Source organism: Aquarana catesbeiana, linkage group LG05, assembly GCF_042186555.1.
Source record: "Aquarana catesbeiana isolate 2022-GZ linkage group LG05, ASM4218655v1, whole genome shotgun sequence".
Lineage (NCBI taxonomy): Eukaryota > Metazoa > Chordata > Amphibia > Anura > Ranidae > Aquarana > Aquarana catesbeiana.
The window spans coordinates 29,147,828-29,173,822 of NC_133328.1; the positions used below are offsets into that span (position 1 = coordinate 29,147,828).

General features: G+C 42.8%; 1 protein-coding gene across 3 annotated transcripts in view; it reads left to right on the forward strand.

The window, feature by feature from the left end:
• ICA1 (islet cell autoantigen 1) overlaps positions 1-25,995 on the forward strand; it is a 107,067-nt gene that overhangs the window by 62,279 nt on the left and 18,793 nt on the right. For all 3 annotated transcript variants that reach the window (XM_073629544.1, XM_073629543.1, XM_073629545.1), the window contains exons 7-10: positions 13,353-13,478; positions 18,695-18,793; positions 24,311-24,402; positions 25,847-25,911. In XM_073629544.1, the coding sequence (XP_073485645.1) occupies positions 13,353-13,478; positions 18,695-18,793; positions 24,311-24,402; positions 25,847-25,911 (382 nt within the window). The remainder of the gene's footprint in view (positions 1-13,352; positions 13,479-18,694; positions 18,794-24,310; positions 24,403-25,846; positions 25,912-25,995) is intronic.

Below are 25,995 nucleotides of genomic sequence, written 5' to 3' on the forward strand. Positions count from 1 at the left end.
TAAAAATGCCATAAAACTATCTCCTATTTTGTAGACGCTATAACTTTTGCGCAAACCAATCAATAAACGCTTATTGCAAATACGTAGAAGAATACATATCGGCTCAAACTGAGGAAAAAAAATAATTTTTTTCCTCAGTTTTCACGTGTGTGTGTGTATGTATGTATATATGTATGTATGTGTGTGTATGTATGTGTATGTGTATATGTGTGTGTGTGTATATATATATATATATATATATAGATATATATATATATATCTATATATATATATATATATATCTCTATCTATATATATCTGTTTTATTATATATAAATGTATAAAAGTTCGTACCCATAATTTAAAAGGGGGGGAGTTTCAACTGTACGCAGTTTGTTGGTGTCTGTCAGAGACTTTATTGAATTTCTTTATTGTGCCTGCATTCTAGGTTATGAACAGATGGTGGTGCTATTTTCCAAGATTTCACTTGAGTTTTTATGGCTGATGCATTCATTTTGAGGGTTTATAAAGTTCCCTCATCAAATAATAGACTTATTTTTTCTTCTGGAAATTTACTCCGAACACGTTCTAGACACTTTTTTTTTTTAACACATTTTATTGATTTTTCAAAAATGTTTCTTTTACAAACACAGACAAATATATTCCAAATTAAAAAGAGAATCCAGCATCTATACTATGATTGTCCCTATAGTATCGTATGTCAATCATAGCATAATATATAAAATTATATTATATATGGGGAAAAAAAAAGAAAGAGAAATAAAGGGGGGGGGGGGATTAATAGTATACATTTGTTAATGAACTATCCTGATCTTTTTACTGGTTCAACTCTGTAAAACCCATCACCAAACAAATTCTATCCACAAAATATACTTCCTTTTTACCATCTTCTTATTGTCACAACTCGTATATAAAAAACTTTCATAGATCGAAAACCAGAATCTAAGATATACCATATAAAGACTAAAGCCTCGTACACATGATCAGATTGTCGGCCAACAGTGCTTCAGACTTTTGTCCGAAGGGCGTGTGCCGGGAACTTCTCTTGCATACCAACGGCACACAGTTGTCGGCCAACAAACACGAATGTAGTGACGTACTACGTGGAATTTTTAGCTCTTGAGCGCCACCCTTTAGGCACCTTCTGCTAATGTTGTGTTTGAGCATTGATTCCGAGCATGCGTGTTTGTACTTTGGACTTGTGTACAGACGAGACGAATATCTGACAACAGACCATTGTCCGCCGAGAAGTTACTAGCCTTCTAACCAAGATTTGTTGGTGGAAAGTTGGCCAACAATTGTCTGATGGAGCGTACTAAAGGTCGGATTTTAGGCAAACAGTCTGTCATCACACAATTCCCTGCCTAAAATCCGATTGTGTGTACGAGGCTTTAAAGAGAGGAAAAAAATTAAAAACTTGCAGCTGCCAATCATCATATTCTAGCTTTACAAATTATATACACCCAAGTAGGTAATGACATATCCCTGTCCCTGTGCTGTTAAAAATTTCTCCATATATAATGCCCAACATTGATACATTTTCTTTGAATATTGTTCCCCTTCAATGGCCTATAATGACTGATTGATTTTCTAAATACAGGGTTTTATTTTTTATTTTGTTATATCTCTCTGTACCATTTCTAGCGTTGTATGCATTTTCATGCTGATATATGAACCCATTCTATATTTCATTTCCCTGGCTGTCCCTCTGGCACTCTTTCCCAATAGCTAAACTAGCATTGGGTCTTCCAGTATACTATAGCTACAAATCTTAGATGCAGAAGAAATTCCTTACAAAACCTATTAACCCTTCCATGCCTAAGCCTTTTTCTGACATTTGTTGCTCACAAGCTCAAAAATCTGTATTTTTAGTTAGAAAATTACTTGGAACCCCCAAACATATTATATGTGTGTGTGTGTGTGTGTGTGTGTGTGTGTGTGTGTGTGTGTGTGTGTGTATAAAATAATAATTTATTTAATTCATTCATCATTATCAACCCCGTGTCTCTAATGTCACCTAGACCAGGGTGCAGATTTTATCAGGATGGCAAAAAAAACCTCAATATTTCAGAAAATGTGCCATGTGGGCATTATTGTACAGTTTGGCTCTCCGAGAAAATATTTAGCTTAGTACTATTTTGCTCTATGATTAAGCCCCAGTAGGGGGCGAAACATGTTAGAGGGAGAATCCTTGGTGGAGTGTCTGTACCTGTGCCGAACAATAAAGTTGATTTTACCCTTTGGAAGTGTTGGGCAGCTCCAGGACTTTGCTTTAGAACTCTGCTGGAGCAGAGTTCTGGAACTTTTTGTTTACAAGTTGAAATCGGTATTTTTTGCTAGAAAATTACTCAGAACCCCAAAAATGAGAGAGAGAGATATCTATATATATTGATGAGAGAGAGATCTATATATATATCGATGAGAGATCTCTCTCTCTCTCTCTCTCTCTCTCTCTCTCTCTCTCTCTCATAAAATCTTATTTTTTTTTAGCAGAGACCCTAGAGAATAAAATGGCGATCGTTACAATATTTTATGTCACACTGTATTTGCACAGCGGTCTTTCAAATGCAATTTTTTCGGAAATAATACTTTAAAGAAATTTAAAAAAAAACAAACACTAAAGTTAGCCCAATTTTTTTTGTATAATGTGAAAGATGTTAAGCCAAGTAAATAGATACCCAACATGTCCTGCTTTTAAAATTGCGCACACTCGTGAAATGACGAAAAACTATGGTGCTTAAAATTCTCCATAGGTAAAGTTTTAAAAATTTCTACAGGTTACCAGTTTTAAGTTACAGAGAGGGTCTTGTGCTAGAATTGTTACTCTTGCTCTAACAATCGCGGAGATACCTCACATGTGTGGTTTGAACACTGTTTACCTTTTGCGGGCGTGACTTGCGTATGCGTTTGCTTCTGCACATGAGCGCAGAGGGATGGGGAGCTTTACATTTTATTTTTTTTATTTTAGCATTCTCTCTCTTTTTTTTTTTTTTTAATCATTTTTATTGCTGTTACAAGGAATGTAAACATCCCTTGTGACAGTAACCAGTGACAGGCAGTGTTAATTTCGTCAACTAAAACGACTAAAATATTTTAGTCAACTAAATGAATACTATTTTAGTCGACTAAAATACGATTAAAACTAAAACAATTGAGATGACTAAAATACCACTAAAACTAAAATGCCATTTTAGTCAAAAGACTAAAACTAAATTTAAATTTCACTTCAAAATTCAAGCACTGGTCTGTAGTGCATGTTCATACCTCAATACCATAAGGGCCCTTTCACACTGGGGCGGTTTGCAGGCGCTATTGCGCTAATAATAGCGCCTGCAAACCGACCCGAAACAGCCACTGCTGTGTCTCCAGTGTGAAAGCCCTCAAGGCTTTCACACTTTAGCGATGCGCTGGCAGGACGGGAAAAAAAGTCCTGCTAGCAGCATCATCGGAGCGGTGAAGGAGCAGAGTGTATACCGCTCCTTTACCGCTCCTGCCAATTGAAATCAATGGGACAGCGCGGCTATACCGCCGGCAAAGCGCCTCTGCAGAAGCGATTTGCGGTGGTTTTTAACCCTTTCTCGGTCTTTCCAACGGACTTTCAACAGAGTTACAACAGACTTTCAAATGACCCGACTTGCCCACACACGAATGGACTAAAGTCCGGGCGAAAGTCCGTTGGTTTGAACGTGATGACATACGAAGGGACTAGAATAAGGAAGTTCATAGCCAGTAGCCAATAGCTGCCCTTGCGTCCTTTTTTGTCTGTCGGGCTAGCATACAGATGAACAGATTTTTCTCAAGTCCATCAGAAAGATATGAAACGTGTTCCAAATCTAAAGTCCGTCTGTCTTTCGACAGAAAAGGTCCGCTGAAGCCCACACACGGTCGGATTGTCCGACGGATTCGTTCCGTTGGACCAGTCCGGTCAAAGTCCGATCGTGTGTACACAGCATTAGGGCCTCATTGTTGGTTTAAGTGGGAGGAATTGTGCCCCATCATTGGGTCCTATTATTGGTGTCATTAGGAGAATTGTTTTCCATCATTGGTGTCATTGGGCCCCATCGATGGTGTCAGTAGGAGGAATTGTGTCCCCATTGATGGTGTCATTGGGCCCCATTGATGGTGTCATTGGGCCCCATTGATGGTGTCATTGGGCCCCATTGATGGTGTCATTGGGCTCCATTGATGTTGTCATTGGGCCCCATTGATGGTGTCATTGGGCCCCATTGATGGTGTCATTGGGCCCCATTGATGGTGTCATTGGGCCCCATTGATGGTGTCATTGGGCCCCATTGATGGTGTCATTGGGCCCCATTGATGGTGTCATTGGGCTCCATTGATGGTGTCATTGGGCTCCATTGATGGTGTCATTGGGCTCCATTGATGGTGTCATTGGGCTCCATTGATGGTGTCATTGGGCTCCATTGATGGTGTCATTGGGCCCCATTGATGGTGTCATTGGGAGGAATTATGCTCCATTGTTGGTACTGGTGGATGAAAGAGTGCCCCAAGGGATGGATAAAAGCAAGCAAAGAGCCACATCTGGCCCTCAGGCCACAGTTTGGAGACCCCTGCTCTAGAGGAATGATTTCTTCTTACTACTTGATCATAAGGACGGAAAGTGAAGGGAAATGTCCCCTGCGATCAAAACCTGTGAGGAGTTTTAGCTCTTCTCAGCGCTAGCCACAGCTAAAATAAGGCTGACAAAAGGCGGGTTCACATGAAAAAGAGTCAAATATTGAAGCATAATAAACTTCAACTTGAAAGTTTCTGAAAAATAACGGCAATAATAATTTTGTATAACATGGTCTTGGTTCACTTTGGTGAGAGCGGAGTTCCCTGGGATTGTTCTGTGTGTGGTGTATTGATGGCTGCTATAAATATAACACATTGGAAGGGATTACGTCAACCAGCACAGAGCTATGAGCACTCTGGAGATTCCTCCTCCGCTCTTCAATTATGCAGGAGAGGTCACAGAAAAGGGTTTCCATTACAACCTGAGTCCCATGTCTGGAGACTTCAGAGGGGAAATTGCTCACTAGATGATCAGCAATCGATTGATCTAGAAAGGAGACACTCGAGCTGTAGGTTGGATGTCTCCTTCCAAGGACCAGGTCACTTTTTAAAGAACTCTGAAATCTTTAAAGCCCAGTTGAAGTCTCACTTTTTAGGCCTCTTGCACATGATACGCCTGTTTGAGAATCTACTTTTTCTGAAGTTTTTTTTCCTTTGTATGTATTTACGCGCATTTTCACATATATGCGTTCACGCGCCCGCACATTTTTCGCACGTTCTTTTTCTGCACAATATGTAAATAAGCATTTTCACGCATTTGTGTGGATGAAGCGTAAATTAGGCCTTTTGCACACTGCAGCTAGAAAACGCTCAGTACAGCTTTTTTTTTTTTTTTTTACGGAGTTAAAATACAGCTCGTTAATTATAATGTGCCTAAGCGAACAGGCGCATAAACAAGCGCCGTGTATTCTTCAGTTTAAAAAAGAAAATAGAAATATCTGCATTTTTGGTCAGTAATGTGCGCAAATGCCTGTTTACATTTTGTGCAGAACAAAAGCGCGAGAATATGTTTTTACACGTGCACACGAATTTGTGCAAACGCATATGTGCTAAAAATGCTGCGCAAATACATACAAAAAAAAGCTAAAAAACTGGATGCTCAAACAGGAGTATCGTGTGCAAGAGGCCTACAGAAGATCCTATTTTTTAATTTTTTTTTACTGCACAATGCACGGCGCCTGTGTGCATAGGCACATTACAATTAATGGGCTGTATTTTTTAGCTCTGTTTAAAAAAAAAAATACAGATGTACTGAGCTTTTTCAAGCTGCAGTGTGCAAGAGGCCTTTTACTGAATGTGGCATTTAGATTTATTTTTTACTGTGTGTGCTTTGAACTATAAAAGCTGTGCTGTGTCAGCAGCACAGTGCAGTGCCAGACTGCTGTTCTTGCACAGAGTGTAGGGGGTCTGACCTTGCCCCCTGCACAGTGCTCCAATCAGCAATACTCACGCTCTCTGAGCGGGGTTGTTGATTGGAGCACTGTGCAGGGGGGAGTGTCAGACCCCCTACACTCTGTCAGAGAACAGCAGTCTGGCTCTCCACTGTGCTGTCGACACAGTGCAACTTTTATAGTTCTAAGCACAGGCATAGTAAGTAAAAAAGTAAAAAGTTCTAAGCACACACATAGTAAATATTTAAAAAAGTGAAAAAAAAATTAAAAGTAAAAAAAATAATGACATTCTGTATTACTTATGCAGCCTGACTGCATAAAGCTAAAGTCCAGGCACCAAAATCTCTCCTTTTAAATACACACAATGGCCACTTTATTGGGTACACCTGTACAATTGCTTGGTAACAAAAATTGCTAATCAGCCAATCACATGGCAGCAACTCCATGCATTTTAGGCATCTAGATGTGGTGAAGACAACTTGCTGAAGTTCAAACCGAACACCAGAATGGGGAAGAAAGGGGATGTAAGTGACTTTGAACGTGGCATGGTTGTTGGTGTCAGGCGGGCTGGTCTGAGCATTTCAAAAAAATGCTGATTTACTGGGATTTTTACACACAACCATCTCTCAGGTTTACAGAGAATGGTCCGAAAAAGAGAAAATATCCAGTGAGTGGAAGTTCTGTGGAGGAAAATGCCTTGTTGAGGTCAGAGGAGAATGGGCAGACTGGTTTGAGATGATAGAAGGATAATAACCACTTGTTACAACCAAGGTATGCAGAATACCATCTCTGAACACACAACACATCAAACCTTGAAGCAGATGGGCTACAGAAGCAGAAGACTTCGCCGGGTGCCACTCCTGTCAGCTAAGAACAGGAAACTGAGGCTACAATTCACACAGGATCACCAAAATCAGACAAAGGAAGATTGGACTGGTCTGATGAGTCTTGATTTCAGCTGCGACATTCAGATGGTCGGGTCAGAATTTGGTGTAAACAACATGAAAGCATGGATCCATCCTGCCTTGTATCACCGGTTCAGACTGGTGGTGGTGTAATGGTGGGGGGGATATTTTTTTGGCACACTTTGGGCCCCTTAGTACTAATTGAGCATCTTTTAAACCCCACGGCCTACCTGCGTATTGTTGCTGACCATGTCCATCCCTTTATGACTACAGTGTCCCCATCTTCTGATGGCTCCTTCCAGCAGGATAATGCACCATGTCACAAAGCTCCAATCATCTCACCATTCTGACATTCATCAGAATGCATGTGTTTCCATAGTGGAGTCACTCATAAGCTAGTGATAGGATTACAGATACCAGGGTGCCTTGGTGGGGCTCTGTAGCTTACGCATGTATTTGCAAATGTGTGCTAACTAAACCCCTGTTTTTAACCGCATAATGTTAGGTTAATTTGGTTGTCCGCGGGCTGGTCAGTAAGTGAGCTTGGATGTATCCTTGGCTTTTTTTCTAAGTCCGCTCCTGATGCCTGATATCCTAGGTTGCTAGGATGCAGTCAATTTCTGATGCCTGGTGTCCTAGATTGCTAGGATGCAGTCAGCTCCTGGTGTCCTAGGTTGCTAGGATGCAGTCAGCTCCTGATGCTTGGTGTCCTAGGTTGCTAGGATGCAGTCAGCTCCTGATGCCTGGTGTCCTAGGTTGCTAGGATGCAGTCAGCTCTTGGTGTCCTAGGTTGCTAGGATGCAGTCAGCTCCTGATGCTTGGTGTCCTAGGTTGCTAGGATGCAGTCAGCTCATGATGCCTGGTGTCCTAGGTTGCTAGGATGCAGTCAGCTCCTGGTGTCCTAGGTTGCTAGGATGCAGTCAGCTCCTGATGCTTGGTGTCCTAGGTTGCTAGGATGCAGTCAGCTCCTGATGCCTGGTGTCCTAGGTTGCTAGGATGCAGTCAGCTCTTGGTGTCCTAGGTTGCTAGGATGCAGTCAGCTCCTGATGCTTGGTGTCCTAGGTTGCTAGGATGCAGTCAGCTCATGATGCCTGGTGTCCTAGGTTGCTAGGATGCAGTCAGCTCCTGGTGTCCTAGGTTGCTAGGATGCAGTCAGCTCCTGATGCTTGGTGTCCTAGGTTGCTAGGATGCAGTCAGCTCCTGATGCCTGGTGTCCTAGGTTGCTAGGATGCAGTCAGCTCCTGATGCCTGGTGTCCTAGGTTGCTAGGATGCAGTCAGCTACTGATGCCTGGTGTCCTAGGTTTCTTTGATGCAGTCAGCTCCTGATGCCTGGTGTCCTAGGTTTCAGTCAGCTCCTGATGCTTGGTGTCCTAGGTTGCAGTCAGCTCCTGATGCTTGGTATCCTAGGTTGCAGTCAGCTCCTGATGCTTGGTGTCCTAGGTTGCTAGGATGCAGTCAGCTCCTGATGCCTGGTGTCCTAGGTTTCTTTGATGCAGTCAGCTAGTGATGCCTGGTGTCCTAGGTTGCAGTCAGCTCCTGATGCTTGGTGTCCTAGGTTGCAGTCAGCTCCTGATGCTTGGTATCCTAGGTTGCAGTCAGCTCCTGATGCTTGGTATCCTAGGTTGCAGTCAGCTCCTGATGCTTGGTGTCCTAGGTTGCTAGGTTGCAGTCAGCTCCTGATGCCTGGTGTCCTAGGTTGCTAGACATAAGCTGCCTAGCATCCTTGCTGTTCAGGGTTGATGGTAGACATTTCCCTAAACGCTGTAGGCTTGTAAATTTTATCACAGTGTTAAATATGGTCCAGCGCTTACTCAAACCTTGAGAGGTTTGAGTAAGTGCTGTATTTAGCGTGAAACGTGTTACCTTCTTGTGTTCCTGCCATACATGTGATGTCATTTTAATAATTCAACAAAGATTTTGAGGAGTGCAACGAAATTCTGGTGACTTGGTCTCACAAGCCAAGGTGTGCAGCACCCTCAATCAATGCTCACAACACGAAGAAGTCAATTACTTACCCAGAGTGGCATTATCTTTGTTTTGTTAAATACAGTCCATACACAGGACCATGGGGGCAGATAATGAAGCTGTGTGTATGGGCCCCAGCAGAGTTTTTGTTGACTGATTATCCACCATTAGGTTGATCAGCTGAATTGTTCATGTGTGGCAATATTTGGAGATCTTGGCATAGGAAAGGGTCTCCTTAAGAAGCTTCAAGGCTGTATTCTGTCCGTAGTCCATCCCAGTCCTGAGGTTGTTTTGTTGCCGTTCTCTCTGATGATCGGGGCACGGCTCTGGGCTCCCTGGGGTTCGGTATCCGCTCCTCTCGGCGGCAGCATTTGGTAGCACAGCGACTGGCAAACCTTTCCCGTGCTCAGCTTTAAAGAGAACAGACGTATGGAAGCCAAGGGCCCACCAGGACCTGGACTGACTTCTCCAACCCTGATCAACACACCGACCTCTGAGAAGATACATTGTCATCCAGTCATTTCTATAAAATGAATCTTTAGGGAGAACGTATAATAGATAATTGAACAGTAAAGGAACTTTAACTTATTTAACCACTTCACCTCTGAAAGATTTACCCCCCCCCCCTTCATGACCAGGCCATTTTTTGCAATACGGCACTGCATTACTTTAACTGACAATTGCGTGGCCATGCAACACTGTATTAAAAAAAAATTGAAGTCCTTTTTTTCCTTCTTTTGGTGGTATTTGATCAGCTCTGCATTTTTTTTTTTTTTTTTTTTATGCGCTATAACCCAAAAAAAGACCAACCGTTTTAGAAAAAATTTTTTTTTTTACTTTCTACTATGTAACATACCATATTTAAAAAAAAAAAAAATTAAAGAAATTGAATTTCTTCATTAATTTAGGCCAATATGTATTCTTATACATATTTTTGGTAAAAGAAAATCCCAATAAGTGTATATTTATTGGTTTGCACAAAAGTTCTAGCGTCTACAAACTATGGGATATATTTATGGAATTTTTATTTGTGTTTTATTTATTTTTTTTATACTAGTAATGGTGGCGATTAGAGACTTATAGCGGGACTGTGATATTGCAGCAGACATTTTGACACTAACTGACACTTTTAGGGAACCAGTGACACTAATATAGAGATCAGTGCTGAATATATGCACGGACACTGTACTAATGACACTGGCTGGGAAGGGGGTTAAACCTCAGGGGGTGATCAAAGGGTTAAATGTGTGCCTGACCAGCGTTTGTGTGTACTGTATGTGGTGCTTTTACTAGGGTAAGAGATGGATTTTAGTCGCTGCTTTGCAGAGACACAGTATCCATCCCCCCCCCCGTCAGAACGGAACTCTTGTTTACATAGGCAGAGCTCCATTCTGAGTCTCTGCCCGATGATCGATGGGTGCCGGCAGACATTGAGTGCCTGGCACCCGCAGATCGGCTTCTGCTGTGAATAATCATACACGCCCCCTGCAGGCGGAAGTGATGAATCACATATGTATATATCGGTGATCCGGTGCAGAGCTGTCACCCTGTAGCAGTAAAACTGCTATAGGGTGGTTAAAGTGGGTGATACGTTGGGGTTGATTTGCTAAAACTAGAGTGCAAAATCTGGTGCAGCTCTGCATAGAAACCTGCTTCCATTTTTTTTTTTTTCTTTTTTGTCAAAGCTTTATTGAACAAGCTGAAGTCAGAAGCTGATTGGCTGCCATGCACAGCTGCAGCAGATGTTGCACTCTCCGGTTTTAGTAAATTAGTATAGCTGAAGTTCATTCCGTGGATATTTTTTCCTATCTGATTCAACTACCCCACCCCCACACTTCCCCATCAACATGCTAATGATAATTTAACAAAACTTTTTCTGTTTTTACTACATACCTAATTTTAGACCCAGGATTGTTAACAGAACATGGGTGGTGGGAGGGACTGGTAGAGTGCTGTACATAGCTCCCTGAAATCATCACAGCTCCCTTCCTCAGTACTGCTCCTAAGAGCCCTTAAAGGAGTAATAAAGGCAGAAGGTTTTTTTTATCTTAATGCATTTTATGCACTAATATAAAAAAAGCCTTCTGTGTGCAGCAGCCCCCCTCAGCCCCCCTAATACTTACCTGAGGTCCCTCTCTGTCCAGCGATGTCCACGAATGTCTCAGCCATCCGAGATTCTCCTTCCTGATTGGCTGAGAGGCGCCATTGGCTCCTGCTGCTGTCAATGAAAGTCAGCCAGCCAATCACGGGAGAGAGGGGGCCGGCCGGGTCGGGGCTCCACGTTTGAATGGATACGGGGAATTGTGACTCAGCTCGGGTGACCCCATAGCAAGCTGCTTGCTCTGGGGGCACTGAACAGGAGGGAGGGGCCTAGATCACAGAAGAGGGACCCGAGAAGAAGAGGATCGGGGCTGCTCTGTGCAAATTCTCTGCAACAGAGGTAGTAAGTATAACATGTTTGTTATTTTTTAGGAAAAAAAACACTTTCCAATCACTTTAAAGTGTTACTAAACCCACAGCAGTAAAATCAGTCTGTATATGCAGTAAAACATGCTTGTTATACTCACTGTGGAACCTAAGGGGTTAATCCTCCGCATTGTGTAAAAAGGCTGTTTGATCCTGTCTTCTCTGATCCTCCCCTTCTTCCACAGTTTCCAATCCATCTCCTGATAGAACAGAGCCTTGGGGGCACTCTGCACATGCTCAGTTTGGTGTGTATTGATAGAGAGGTGTGTTTTTTGTTTTTTTTTTCTTGGGAGGGTGCATGTGATCAGCACAGGGCCAATCGCTGTCCAGACAGAAGGTCGGGGGTCCTGCAGCCTCGTAGGACAGTCAGAGTAGAATGAAAACTTCTCCTACAAGCTTTAACCAGACACTGATAGAAGTCACAAGACTGCTATATACTGCTGATGAGAAAAAGTATTTAGCAGTTTATATTTACTTAAATAATTGGATTTCCATGTTCTGTGTACTGTGGGAGACCAGATATAGTGAATGCAGGCTCCTGGGTTTAGTAACACTTTAACCCTGATGTAAGCAGTGGGCTGGCTTTTGGAAGGAGTTATGCAAATATCAGAATGCCTTTAAAGTGTGATGTCAATCTGGAGGAGTGGGCTTTCCTAGGCAGGCTGTATTTGCATACAAGCGGGTCTAGGAAGCACCACCATGAGATGCTGAGCCTCTCTGGGTGAAAGAACTAAAATCCAATGATGGAAGGGGGGGGGGCAGGGACAATTAATGATGAGGAAAGGCTAGAGGATGCTGGGAATGAGGCGGAGCTCTATGTGACTTGCTTCAGCTTTTAATGCACATTATGAGAAGCTCACAGTGTGCGGTGAAATCAGAGTAAGCCATTTCAGTACGGGAGAGGAGCCGGTACAATTGTGCAAGACTGATGGGGAGGCCGGAGGTCAGTTTTAACCACTTGCCGACCGGCTCACACAGATATCCGTTGGCAGATGGGCATGTACAGGCAGATTAACGTACCTGTATGTTGCCCTTTAAGAAGCGGTTTGCGGGCGCACGCCGCAATCTCCGTGAGTGTGATCGCGGGTCCCGTGGACATCAATACCTGCAATCGTTTCACGGAGAGGAAGAGAACGGAGAAATGCTGGTGTAAACAAGCATTTCCCCGTTCTGCCTAGTGACACTGATCACAGCTCCCTGTAATCAGGTGTCGTGTCACACGTAGCCCCTCCCCCCCCACAGTTAGAATCACTCCCTAGGACACATTTAACCCCTTCACTGCCCCCTAGTGGTTAACACCTAAACTGACAATCACATTTACACAGTAATCAATGCATTTTTAATCCCACTGATTGCTGTATAAATGTGAATGGTCCCAAAATAGCGCCAAAAGTGTCTGATCTGTCCGCCATAATGTCGCAGTCACGATAAAAATCATTGATCGCCGCCATTACTAGTAAAAAAAAAAAAAAATTAATAAAAAAAAATGCCATAAAACTATCCCCTGTTTAGTAGACGCTATAACTTTTGCGCAAACCAATCAAACGCTTATTTCAATTATTTTTATTTTTTTTTTTTACCAAAAATATGTAGAAGAATACGTATCGGCCTAAACTGAAGAAAGAAAATGTTTTTTGTTTTTTTTTGTTTTTTTTTATATATTTTTTGGGGATATTTATTATAGCAAAAAGTAAAAAAATAATGCGTTTTTTTCAAAATTGTCACACTTTTTTGTTTATAGCGCAAAAAATAAAAACCGCAGAGGTGATCAAATACCACCAAAAGAAAGCTCTATTTGTGGGGAAAAAAGGACGTCAATTTTGTTTGGGAGCAATGTCGCAATTGTCAGTTAAAGCGACGCAGTGCCGAATCGCAAAAAGGGCTCTGGTCTTTGGCCAGCCAAATGTTCCAGGGCTGAAGCGGTTAAAGAAGGGAATGTGATGTTTTTGTGTGTTTTTAGTGAAAAATCCATCATTACCGTGCAGATCTAGAACTGACTGATGGGACGTTCCATCCGAGACTTACAAGGATTTCTTCTTCCTCCCTCAGGTCCAGGCTCAGGTCCGTCACACCAAATCTTCTTTCGATAGACTGAAAACAGATGTGTGCGAGAAGGTGGACCTCCTACGTGCCAGCAGATGTAACCTGCTATCCCATGTCTTGGCGTCATACCAGGTACCGGCCTTCTATTTTCATGTGTTTTGTAAAAATCAACCTCTTCCAAACCATCGTGTATGTCCTGCCAAAACTTTATTAGTTTAGTGGTGAGGGATTTGAGACCCTGTTGCGCTTTTACTGTCATCTGGTAAAGATTCACAACTCCTTAGTAAATCAGTTTCAATACCTTTCTGTTTATAAGTAATATAAATATCAATTCACATGCTAGTGGGTAACTTGGCTCCTGTCTAAATTGGCCCTAGTATGTGTATGAATGAGAGTTGGGGACCTTAGATTGTAAGCTCCTTGAGGGCAGGGACTGATGTGAATGTACAATATACACTATATTGGAAATAGTATTGAGACGCCTGCCTTTACATGCATATGAACTTTAATGTCGTCTTAGTCCGTAGGGTTCAATATTGAGTTGACCCACCCTTTACAGCTATAACAGCTTCAACTCTTCTGGGAAGGTTTAGGAGTGTGTCTATGGGAATGTTTCTGCATTCTTCCAGAAGTGCATTTGTGAGGCCTGGCTTGCAGTCTGCGCTCTAATTCATCCCAAAGGTGTTCTATTGGGTTGAGGTCAGGACTCTGTGCAGGCCAGTCAAGTTCCTCCACCCCAAACTCGCTCATCCATGTCTTTATGGACCTTGCTTTGTGCACTGGTCCAAATAGTCGATGGAGGGAGGATTTTGGTGTGGTTTTTTTTTTTTTTTTCAGGGGTTGGGCTTGGACCCTTAGTTCCAGTGAAGAGAATTCTTAAGGCGTCAGCATACCAAGACATTTTGGACAATTTCATGCTCCCAACTTTGTGTGAACAGTTTGGGAATGGCCCCTTCGTGTTCTAACCTGACTGAGCACCAGTGCACAAAGCAAGGTCCATAAAGACATGGATGAGTGAGTTTGGGGTGGAGGAACTTGACTGGCCTGCACAGAGTTCTGACCTCAACCCAATAGAACACCTTTGGGATGAATTAGAGCGGAGACTGCGAGCCAGGCCTTCTCGTCCAACATCAGTGCCTGACCTCAGATATGCGTTTCTGGAAGAATGGTCAAACATTCCCATAGACACACTCCTAAACCTTGTGGTCAGCCTTCCCAGAAGAGTTGAAGCTGTTATAGCTGCAAAGGGTGGGCCAACTCAATATAGAACCCTACGGACTAAGACTGGGGTGTCATTAAAGTTCATGTGCATGTAAAGGCAGGCTTTTGACAGTATGATGTATACATAAAGTGCTGCCTAAATTGAGGTGCTATATAGGTATCTGTAATAAAAAACCACTTAAAGACCAGGCCTTTTTCTGGCACTCTTTGTTTACAAGTAAAAATCAGTATTTTTTGCTAGAAAATAATATATATATATATATATATATATATATATATATATATATATATATATATATATATATATATATATATATATATATATATATATATATATATTTTTTTTTTTTTTAGCAGTGTCCCTAGTGAATAAAATGGTCGTTGCAATTTTTTTTATGTTGCATGGTTTTTGAGCAGCGGTCTTTCAAAGGAATTTTTGGGGGAAAAAATACACTTTAATGAATTAAAAAAAAAAAACAAAAAAAAACAATACATATCTTGATTATTTTTTTATTTTTTTTGTAAAAGTTAAAAGATGACATTACCCTGAGTAAATGGATATCTAACGTCATGCCTTAAAATTGTGCACACTCGTGGAATGGTGCTTAAAAATCTCCATAGGCGACGCTGTAAAAATGTCTACAGGTTACCTGTTTAGAGTTAAGCCTGATACACATGATAAGAATATCAGATGAATGTTTGTCTGTTTTTTTTTTTTTTTATTTATTTTTTTTTATTTGCATGCTAGACTCCAGATCTAAAATGAATGGGTAACTAAAGTTCAAAAGTTCTCATATGACAGAATAATAATTTGTAAATGATGTATTGTATTCGTATTGTATTTTTGGATGAAAACTGTACTGATTAAACAAATATAGTACGATCTGGTATCATACGAAAAAGATTTTCGTGTTTGTCCTTTCGGAAAATTCCGGAAGAAAGCTATGTACTAATGATCAATTTATCGTACGATCGCTTCAAAAGTGGTTATTTTTTTAACGATATTCTGATTGTGTGTCCTGGGCTTTACAGAGGAGGTCTAGTGCTAGAATTATTGCTCTCGCTCTGACATTCACGGGCGATACCTCACGTGTGGTGTGAACACCGTTTGCGTGGGTATGACCTACATATGCGTTTACCACTGCGCAAAAGCACAGGGGGGACGGGGGCACTTTAAAAAAAAGAATATATACATTATTTCTTTTATTACAATTTTATTTGTTTTTAACATTTTTGATCACTTTTATTGCTATCGCAAGAAATGTAAACATCCCTTGCAATAACAATACAGCATGACAGGTCCTCTTTATGGAGAGATCTGGGGTCTAGAAGACCCTAAATCTCTCCTCTACTTTTTAAAAACAAAATATCAAAAAAATGATCTTTTAGTTAAAAAAAAAAAAAAAAAAGCCCCTCTTTACATTGGGCCGGAATCAAAAGTGATGCCATGACGTTTCTCCGGTCCTCCTAGGCCATAGAGATGAGCGGAGGCCATCTTTCCTTTGCTCATCTCTGTGACCAGCTGCCGCTAGCACCTGATCGGTTCCCGGAGCTACCGATCACCCAGGTAAGCCCGGGAACCACTGGAAAGAAGCAGGGCCCCTCCTGCCACTTCTAAAAGTGATCCAACAGTGAATCTGCCGCTAGGATTACTTTTATCGGAAAGACCGACACCTGAGGGAAAAATTAATACCAGAGGTTATGGAATCTAGCTGCAGCCATAACTCCGGTATTAAACATCAAAGTCATGATGTATTTTCCCAGTTAGGCAGCTGGCAAGTAGAACTTCACAAAGCTATAGCAATTTATATTTAGATAATCATCGCCGTTTCTTAGCAGAGACAGTTGGCTGAATTCACAAAGATTTAACACAAGGATAAGAATGTTTCTTTTAGCCATGTGACTGCAAATTTCAAAACTCATTGGACTTCTGAAAATAACTGTCATTTTCTTTTTTTAATAAGTGTCCTTATCCTGGTGTGTTAGCTTGGAACACATCCAGACAAAAACATCTGGCAGCATCAGGACCGTAAATGTCGTCAGCACCTGTAAAACTTTATTATTCCAGGGCAAACTTCAAAAAGCCCCACCAAGACCTCCTCCACTGACAACTTTCACCCGCTACTGGGCTTCATTGTAAAGATGGGTGAAACGCCTTTTCCGAATACCTGGAGGTCTCAGGTGAGGCTTCTTCAAGTTTGTTCAGAAATAATAGCATTTTACAAGTGTTGATATACCGGGGTGCTGCCAGTTGGTTATTTTTTTTTTTATGGGTGTGTTGCCAACTCGGTGGAGGGTTGAGCCCCTGCTTGGCATTGCACCCGGTTCAGCCAAGGGGGTGATCCACTATGGATGTACCGTTCTCCTAGTTCAGCGGCTAGGCAGGGCTTTTTCCCTTAAAAAGAATAGGTGCAAAAACTCCCCCCTTCTGAGTCCCTTCTTGTCTCTGCCCCCTACCCACCTCTGAGCAACATCCCTTGGTTCCACCCCCTATCCACCTCCCAGTCCCACCCCTTTTAGAGACTATGGAATCAAGTATCTTTTTGTGGCGATAAGTAATTTGTATGGAATTTGCTATTAAGAGGAAAAGCAGTACAGTAGATCCCCAGCAGCAATAGACCCTTCCCAGCAACAATAGATCCCCCCAGCAACAATGAACCCCAACAACTATAGACCCATGTAGCAACAACAGATTTCCCAGCATCAATAGACTCTCCAGTAGCCAGCAACAATGGATTCCCCCCAGCAACAATGGATTCCCCCCAGCAACAATGGATTCCCCCCAGCAACAATAGGTTTCCTAGCATCAGCAGACTCACTAGTAGCCAGCAACAATAGACCCCCTCCCTCAACAGTAGATCCCTTTCAGCAACAATTGACCCCACCAGCAACATAAGCCTCCCTCCCCCAGCAACAATAATAGACCGCTGCAATGCAAATATAGATCCCCTTCAGGAACAATAGATCCTCCAGCAGCCAGCATCAATAGATTTTTTTAGCACACCCCAGCACCCCTTGCCATTACATATATTCAGCGCTGGAGGTGCCGAAACTGCGTCCTCCCCCACGTTCCCTGCTGCTAGGTATATGCTAGGGAATTTAGCTTTTGGCCTCGTTGTAGTGAGTGGAACTGGGATTGATTATTTTTGTCTGTTCTGGATTTCCTAAGCTGGGTGTTTGATTCCTCCCACCACTTCAAGCATATAGGGCAGGGAGATGCAGACGTCTAGTATAATATTTATCATGCTTCAGCCGTTTCCTGGAAGGAGGCATCCAGAAGGTGGCTGGGAAGGTGATAAATGTTTGGGAAGCTCTGGGTAAGTGTGTCTCCTCTTTTGGGAGTGTTCAGTCACCTTGGGGGGGAGGGGGGGCTAAAGCCCCTAGGAGAGAGTTTCTGAAATAGGGTTTGCGGTCTGGGTCTCAGCAGAAGCTGGGCTGAGGGCCCAGGGAAGACTGGTAACGGAGCATTTGCTGAAGGGTACTGTCCTGAAGTTCTGGTCTGGAGGAAGATCCTTTAATCTCCCTCTCTGAAGATCTACCTGTGCAGAATGGGTGGGTGACTGCCCAAAAGACATTTTGAGTAAAGACCTTGCTGTGGACTTGTGCTAGAAGGGATCTAAGTGCCTGAGGTTGTTACGTGGACTGGGACTCATCTGATAGAGTCCTGGATATACTGACAATTCCCTGTCACCTTCGGGAAAGGCTGCTGTGAGAAGATTAGTGAGAAGCTTGTCCTCCCATCATTTCTATTGATCGATTTTTGGAGTATCCTGCAACCCTAAACCCCTCTCCTGTTAAAGTTTCTTCAAGCAATAAATACTAAAAAGTCACCCCCTGGACTGTTACTGGAGTTGGTGTGAATGGACCGGTGCTTGCCATGGTGGGCAGCCTCCTTTTTCTTTTAGGGAACAAGTCATTACCAGCGGCCCCTATGAGGTAGTGCTACGTATAGGAGCAACAGGAAACTTTTACTTGTGAATTAGCTACGGGAATTGCTCTTAATGAGAACAAAAAAGTAATGACCACTATGGCAAAGAATGCAAGAATTGAAGCTTAGTGGATTGAGCTGTGCCTGACAATACTTAACGATCCATATCATTTTCTTTCCCTTTTTTTTTCTCAAATAGACAACTTTGCTTCATTTTTGGGAGAAAACCTCTCACACAATGGCAGCAATTCATGAAAGCTTCAAGGGGTATCAGCCATACGAATTCACTACAATAAAGGTAAGCTAAACATTCTCTTCCAATGCTGAATTTCTGTTGTGACATTTGTACTCTAGGGTTTTTTAAGCGGGGTGTCGCGGCACCCTGGGGTTCCACAAAGTGTCCACAGGGGTGCCGCAGCAAAATGACAAAAAGCCCTGTTCATTCCCTGACCATGAAAGGGTTACTGTGTTAAGTTCTGTGGACAGAGAGGAGGGAGAGCACATCCTGTCCCTCCTCTGGGCTGTCTCCTCCTCTGTTATCTGTACTTTTGCCAGCAAAAGTGAAAGCTGTCTAAGCTACCCGCCCGAGTCCTACCAACAGATGATGTCATCGGTTGCTAAGGGCAGGGCAGTCACAGCTTTCAGTTTTGCCGGCAAAAGTACAGATAACGTAGAGGAGAGAGCCTGGAAGGGTGGGGAGGGAGGGGGGCTTTGTGTCAGGAGGGGGGATTAGTGCTAGACAGCGGGATTATAATTTTTTTTTCTGGGGGGGGGGGGGGGTTGTCATGCTAGCAGGGGGAGTGGATTCACAACCTACTGACCATTTAACTCTGCCTTACAAAATACATTTTAGGGCTTTTTCACACCAGAATAAAATATGTGAAATTGCGCGTTTTCCCGCACCACATGAAAATGCGGTGAATTTTTTGCAGTTGCGCATGGGTGCCAATAATTCTTAATGGCACCCCCACGCATTTCCCAATTGCATGTTTGCTTGCACCCACTTAAACACATGGTACCGCAGTACCATGTATTTTGGCGGGGCTCAATTTAAAAATCATGCCAGCACCTTTTTTGCATGTTTAATGGGCATAGAGCAGCTTTATAAAAAAACAGAACACGCAAAAAAAACGCTCAGGTTCGGACGCACCGCCTTTTGTGTGAACGAGCCCTCAGACTGGTGTGCCCCGGGATCGGGTGCAATTCTAAAGGATGCCTTGACTAAAAAAAGATTGAAAAACCCTACTCCAGAAAGGAAATACTCTTCTTTTTCCTTTTACTTTTTTTTAAACAAAATGTTTTGTTTCTTTTTGCTTTTTGAGGTCGAGTGGGGAAAATTTATATTTTCAGGTTATTTCTGTCAGTGTCCCTATCAGGGAGATTTGTATTCACTTCTTATCCCTGTGACACCCATATAAGAAATGGAGAGAAAAGTTCTCACCAGGAAAGGAAAGCAGGAGCAGCAATTAAAACATTGCCAGAAGTTCTAACCCTTTCTCATTCGGCTAAGATGTGCTTTCGTCTTTGTCCCCGCCGAAAAGATTCCCTATTACTTTTTTTTTTTTCATTTTGGATGGGGAGGGAATAGGTAAGATCCTCTGTCATGTTTTTATTGCTCAATAGTTCTTCAGGAGATGAGGAGCCCTGGATTATTCTGTGTATTTAAAAGGCTTTGAGTTTTTATATTGGAGTCGACTGCCAACCCTTTTGGTTATAGGACTTCTGATGATGGAGTACCTACATAAAGCATAGAGGCATCACTCCAAGTATAAAGGTCCAGCATGATGATGTTTTATTTAAGATCGCCAAGAAAAATCCAATGCGATTCAAGGGTTGTAAAATTCCCCTTTCATCATGGCTGAATAGGCTTTGAAGAATTTAATCTGGACCGGCAATAATATCAGAAGGACAGGCATTGTATTGCTGACAGTCCCACTGGAAGCCTTAGTTCGGTTTTTCCAAACTTCTTTTGAGCCTATTAAGTCCTGAAGAAGAGGGACTTTCACAACCCCTAAAGCATGTTGGATTTTCCTTGGTGATTTTAAAGCTCAACTGTAAAAAAACTTGAAAAATCTCCTTTGCATTGGGGTTGCGCCCAATAATTGCTTGTTAAGGTTTAGATGACCTAAAAAGATTTACTTGCCTGATCCTTCGCTCCTCTACACTGCAAGACCGGGCTCCACTGCATCTTCTCCCCCATGCTCCAATAGTCTACGGTCTTGATGTCTCCGCATTGGGCATGAGGACACCGAAGGACAGTGCACTGCTGAAGCATGGGAGAATACCATCTGCTGGTGGAGCATAGAATTGGGTAAGTAAAAGTACTTCTCCTCTCGGCTAAACCAGCAGTTAGCCCTTGCATTGTGGTCACAGTCAGCCCTTGCATTGTGGTCACAGTCAGCCCTTGCAGCGTGGGTGCAGTCAGCCCATGTGGTCGCAGTCGGCCCTTGCAGCGTGGTCGCAGTCGGCCCTTGCAGCGTGGTCGCAGTCGGCCCTTGCAGCGTGGTCGCAGTCGGCCCTTGCAGCGTGGTCGCAGTCGGCCCTTGCAGCGTGGTCGCAGTCGGCCCTTGCAGCGTGGTCGTAGTCGGCCCTTGCAGCGTGGTCGCAGTCGGTCCTTGCAAGGGAGAACTTTCAAAATTCCCATATTTGGCCTTTACGTAAAATATAAAATATCATTCTGGACTTTTATACATGGCTTCTATCTCTTATCTTATGTTAAGGATTTTATTGCTGTGTTCGTTCTCATTTGAGAGAATTTCACTTTCTTTCCTAGTGACATGGTGTCACCATGTAAGGAAGTGGTAGAATGTCTCTCCAATGGAGACAGAGACACCCACAAAATTACAGATATTTAGAAGAAATAGGGAAGGAGTCTTCTGTTCTGGTGAAACCTGTTCCCCTTCATGTCTTGTCCTGGTACCATCCAGATAGGAGGCAAGGGTACATTTCTTCAACGGGGACAGCAATAAAAACTCCACAGAAGTATTGACAATAAAAAAAAAAACAAGTTTTGGCTGAAGTCACACTTTAATAAAGATAAATGTGATTAAAGAAAAGCGAGTATGTGCTGGACAAGGGGCGCCATCACTGAGTCATAAGTTATTTTCCCATCTGAGTACTTTGGGGCAATGAGTTATATTTTGAGACAATTTGTTCAGTTGTTAAAATATGTTCATTAATAAAATGTGTGACAAAAAACCTACGCGAGGAGATATTGGCAGTTTTCAGCTCCATTAATTACCAGCCCGTGTGGGCGTTCATCTAATGGCACGAGGGGAAGAAATATTGTTTACTATTATAACAGTTTCCAGGAGCCATCTCTTGTTTGGTTTCAGGTTATTTTTGTAGTCACGACTGAAAGCTGACTGATAAACAGGTTATTTTTCCAGCCAAGCCCGGAAACTGGAGCTCCTTCTCTACATCTTCAATTTGTTCTGAGAACTGAAAACATGTTTTGGAACAATGGCCTTATCAGTGAAGATGACACACAAAGTGCAACACGCTGTTCATTGTATCTTCAATTGTTCTCTTTGGAAGCCTTTATGCGCAATTTATGTCATATATTTTTCGCTTCACGCTTTGCTCTAGTTGTCTGATTGGAAACCCTTTCATCTTGCCCATCTGGGACATAGTGATGGAGTCTGTTTTAAGTCCTCCCAACCACCTTATACTCCACAGCTTCCCCTTGCTGTTCCTTCTTTCAAAATATCTAAGGAATGTGGAGTGCACCACAAGTATAAGTCCAGTAAATTTTTGTTTCCCACAACAAGAGGTCAATTGAGAAAGCCAACACATTTGGCTGCCTGACCAACCTAAACACAATTCCATACTTTAGTTCAGTATTTTCCTTGTTTATAATCAATCTTCAAGACCTGATGATGGGGTAGTACTGAGCTGTCAAAATGTGCTGGCTTTCTCTTGTGACCCCATGTCTTGCAAAATAAACATTATCCCCGTAGCGCATCTAATGCCTGAGAGTAAGAATGGAAAACTGCAAGCCATGCACCAAGCAATCCCATACATCAAAGAGATGATAGCAGCCTTAGTCCCATCTCCGTCCCGACCACACATCCCGACGCATTGTGCCCCACCCACGTGGCTTAGTCATGGCTAAGCCCCATGGGTGGGGCGAAACACGTCGATGGTGTGGCCGGGTTGGAGATGTACTGAGGCTGCTATCATATCAATGATGAACAGGATTGCTCTGTGTGCACCTTGTGGTTTACCATTTTTGCTCTCAGACATTGCAAGCAGTTTAAATAGACTCTGTGCCCCGCCTGCTCCCTGGATGGAATCTACCGGACATGACTGTACAAGCGGGAGTGGGAAATTGAAGTTTTTACTAGACCCCCATGGCGCTCTTATTCTCTCCACATTACTCTATTCACTAGCTCTGGGTCCTTCAAGAATACCCTGGCTGACAGAGAGCTGACTCTAAAATCTGAATCTAAAACCATAGTCCAGTGCTCTTCCAACATACAGGTATGTTTTGGCGTGCAATACCTGGCATTTTTGGATATGGGAAAGCATGTGTCATCCTCCCATGATGCAGTGCTAAGGCTTAGTGGCCAATCACTGGGCGTGAGTACTGTCACAGAGGGGAGACATCACTGCTCCCTCTAAGCGCCGACATGTCTAGGTTCAGTAGCTGTAGAGTAATGCCGTGTACACACAGCCGGACTTTTCAACCAGACTGGTCCAACGGGACGAATCCGTCGGACAATCCGACCGTGTGTGGTCTTCATCAGACCTGCAGCAGACTTTTTCGGGTGAAAATCAGACGGACTTTAGATTTGAAACATGTTTCAAATCTTTCCGACGGATTCGAGTCCGGTCGAAAAATCCGCTCGTGTGTATGCTAGTCTGACGGACGAAAACCGACGCTAGGGCAGCTATTGGCTACTGGCTATCAATTTCCTTATTTTAGTCCGGTCGTACGTCATCACGTATGAATCCGTCGGCCTTTGGTGTGATCATGTGTAGGCAAATCCGTTCAAAAGTCCGTCAAAAGACCGCCGAAACTTTTGATGCTGAAAAGTCCGCCCGTGTGTACACGGCATTAGGAGCAATGGAATATTGTTATGGAGGCAAGTATAAGGTAGTTGGGGGGGGAGGTTTACTCTGAAAGGCAAGTTGACAGAGTCTCTCTAAAGCCAAACTCCAGACATTTTTTTTTTAGTTTAGATAGAGTGGGGAAGAATCAACAACTTTGACCCCACTGGGAATATTTTCCTTCACTATTGTCCTTCAATATTGTCCTCCTATTCCTTGTCACTGGAACAGGAGGACAGAAATGGCAATAAACATGACATTTTCAGATGTTCTAACATTTCTCCAGCTTTAACCTCTTCCACTCTATCCCAAAAAAAATATGACATTTTGGCTGCTACACCGCCATATCATTTGTCCCTCATATCTGTAGCAAAAGCCCGGTGCTTCTGGGCATGGGAAGCCTGTAACCTGCTTTCTATGCTCCCAGGATTTAGTCCTTAGGGCTGAGTGGCCAATTGCCAGGCTTAAACATGTCACATGAAAGAAGGGAGCAGGTCATTAGCCCTGTGTAAGCTCCAACACATAGCTTACACAGGATCTAGGCCCATAGATGAATGGAGTGACGGGAGTGTGAGAAAGAGAGTATAAATGATTCTGGGACGGGATCTCTAGAAAACCTGTCACTTTGCCCAGAACAGACAAGGTGATAGATTCCCTTTTAAATGTGGTTGAACTCAATGGGCTTAGGTCTTTTTTTTTTTTTTTTTTTTTTTTTTTTTTTATTTGATTAGCTATGTAATTATAAAAAGTCTATCTCTTCCAGAGTTTACAGGATCCCTTTAACAAGCCATGTCACCAAAGTAAGAAAAAGTCGAAAGCCAAGGAAAATCCTCCCGATAAACAGGACGACAGTCAGTAAGTAGCTGAATGCTGAGGACAGTATGAGACACACACAAAAAAAGTAACTTCTACTAGAAAAGTTTCCCGCCAACATCTCCTCCAAAAGGAGGTCCTAGAGAAATCGTAATCACTAGAGAAACCACCAGCACCAGGAGGTCTCGATTCCTTTATATAGAGCTTTAGTTATCACTTGAGGGATCACCAGCAGGAGGATGGCGGTCCTGATTCCTTTATAATGATCTTTAGTCAGAGGCGTAACTAGAACCTTCCGTGCCATTACAGATCACCATAAAGGGCCAATCACAGAGGCCCTTTTCCATGTGATCAGCTGATCACATGTAAACAGACTTGCAGGTTATCGGCAGTCTTTTCCTCCCATGATGTGTCTGTGTGTTCTTGTCTAGAGATGCTCTATACAGGTAATCACCTTTCATTGTAGATTTTCCCATAGATGCTCCATAAAGGTAGCAATCATCTTGATTCCTTTAAAATGCTATATGCAGGTATTGATCATCCTGACTTCTCTAGAGATGCTCCATATTGGTAGCCATCTCCCTGGCTTCTCTAAAGATGATCTATATAGGTAGTCACCTTTCATATTTCTTAGTAGATTTTCCCAAAAGATGCTCCATACAGATAGCCATGTTCCTGATTCTTTTAAAGATGCTCCATACAGGTAGTCACCCTTCCAAAGTAGCTTTTCCCAGCGATGCTCCACAAAGGTAGCCATCATCCATTAAGAAGATGCTATTTGTAAATAGCCATCTTCCTGACTTCTCTAGAGATGCTCCATACTGGTAGCCATCTTCCTGACGTCTTCCGTACAGGTAGCCATCCCTTGCTGTAGCTTTTTCTGAAGGTAACATCCAGCAAGCTACTTGGATTCTTTGGGCCCCAACACGGGCCAGCTTAGATTCATTGAGCCACAGCTGGGGCAAGATCCAAGAAGAAAAAGTTCTCCTCATTGTGGCATCCTCACCAGACAAAGGCCAAAAGGAGAAGAACCTTCTAGAAGGTTGTACCAAACATGTATCTTCTCTCCGCAGCTCACATCACTTAACTAAAACCCTCCATGTTTGGCTGGGGTGGATAAGTATTCATCTCACACTAACTACTGAAAACAACTCAACAGCAGCAGGCACCAATAATCAATATCCCAAGCTTAGGGGAAAGCTAACGACCACAGAGAATATAAAAGTTCAGGCTGGCTACAGTTAAGGTGAAGCTAAAGTTAGTGTTGTCTTTAGCTAAACTCCAGCTTAAGGAGGAGGGGTCCCTACATTTAAAGAAGGATCTAGTAAGTCAAAGGTTGGGAAAACATTGGGGAAACCTATACCCTATGGGGGCTATGGAGTCCCAGAGGATTCTGGGTATTTCATAGCTGTGTGAGAGAGAGATTGCAATGCTAGGCCTTATGCCACTATAACAACTAAAGCTTTTTCTTTAATCCTTTTCACAGACTGATCTCACTGGATGACCAGCAGCAGGATAATGAGGATCGGGATTCTTTGGCCATGTCTCCAGGTAAATAAGAGTTCCAGTCACTTGGGCTGCATTGTCAGAAAGGGACATCAGTCATCAGATACATTTGTGGCCGTTGTCTTGAAC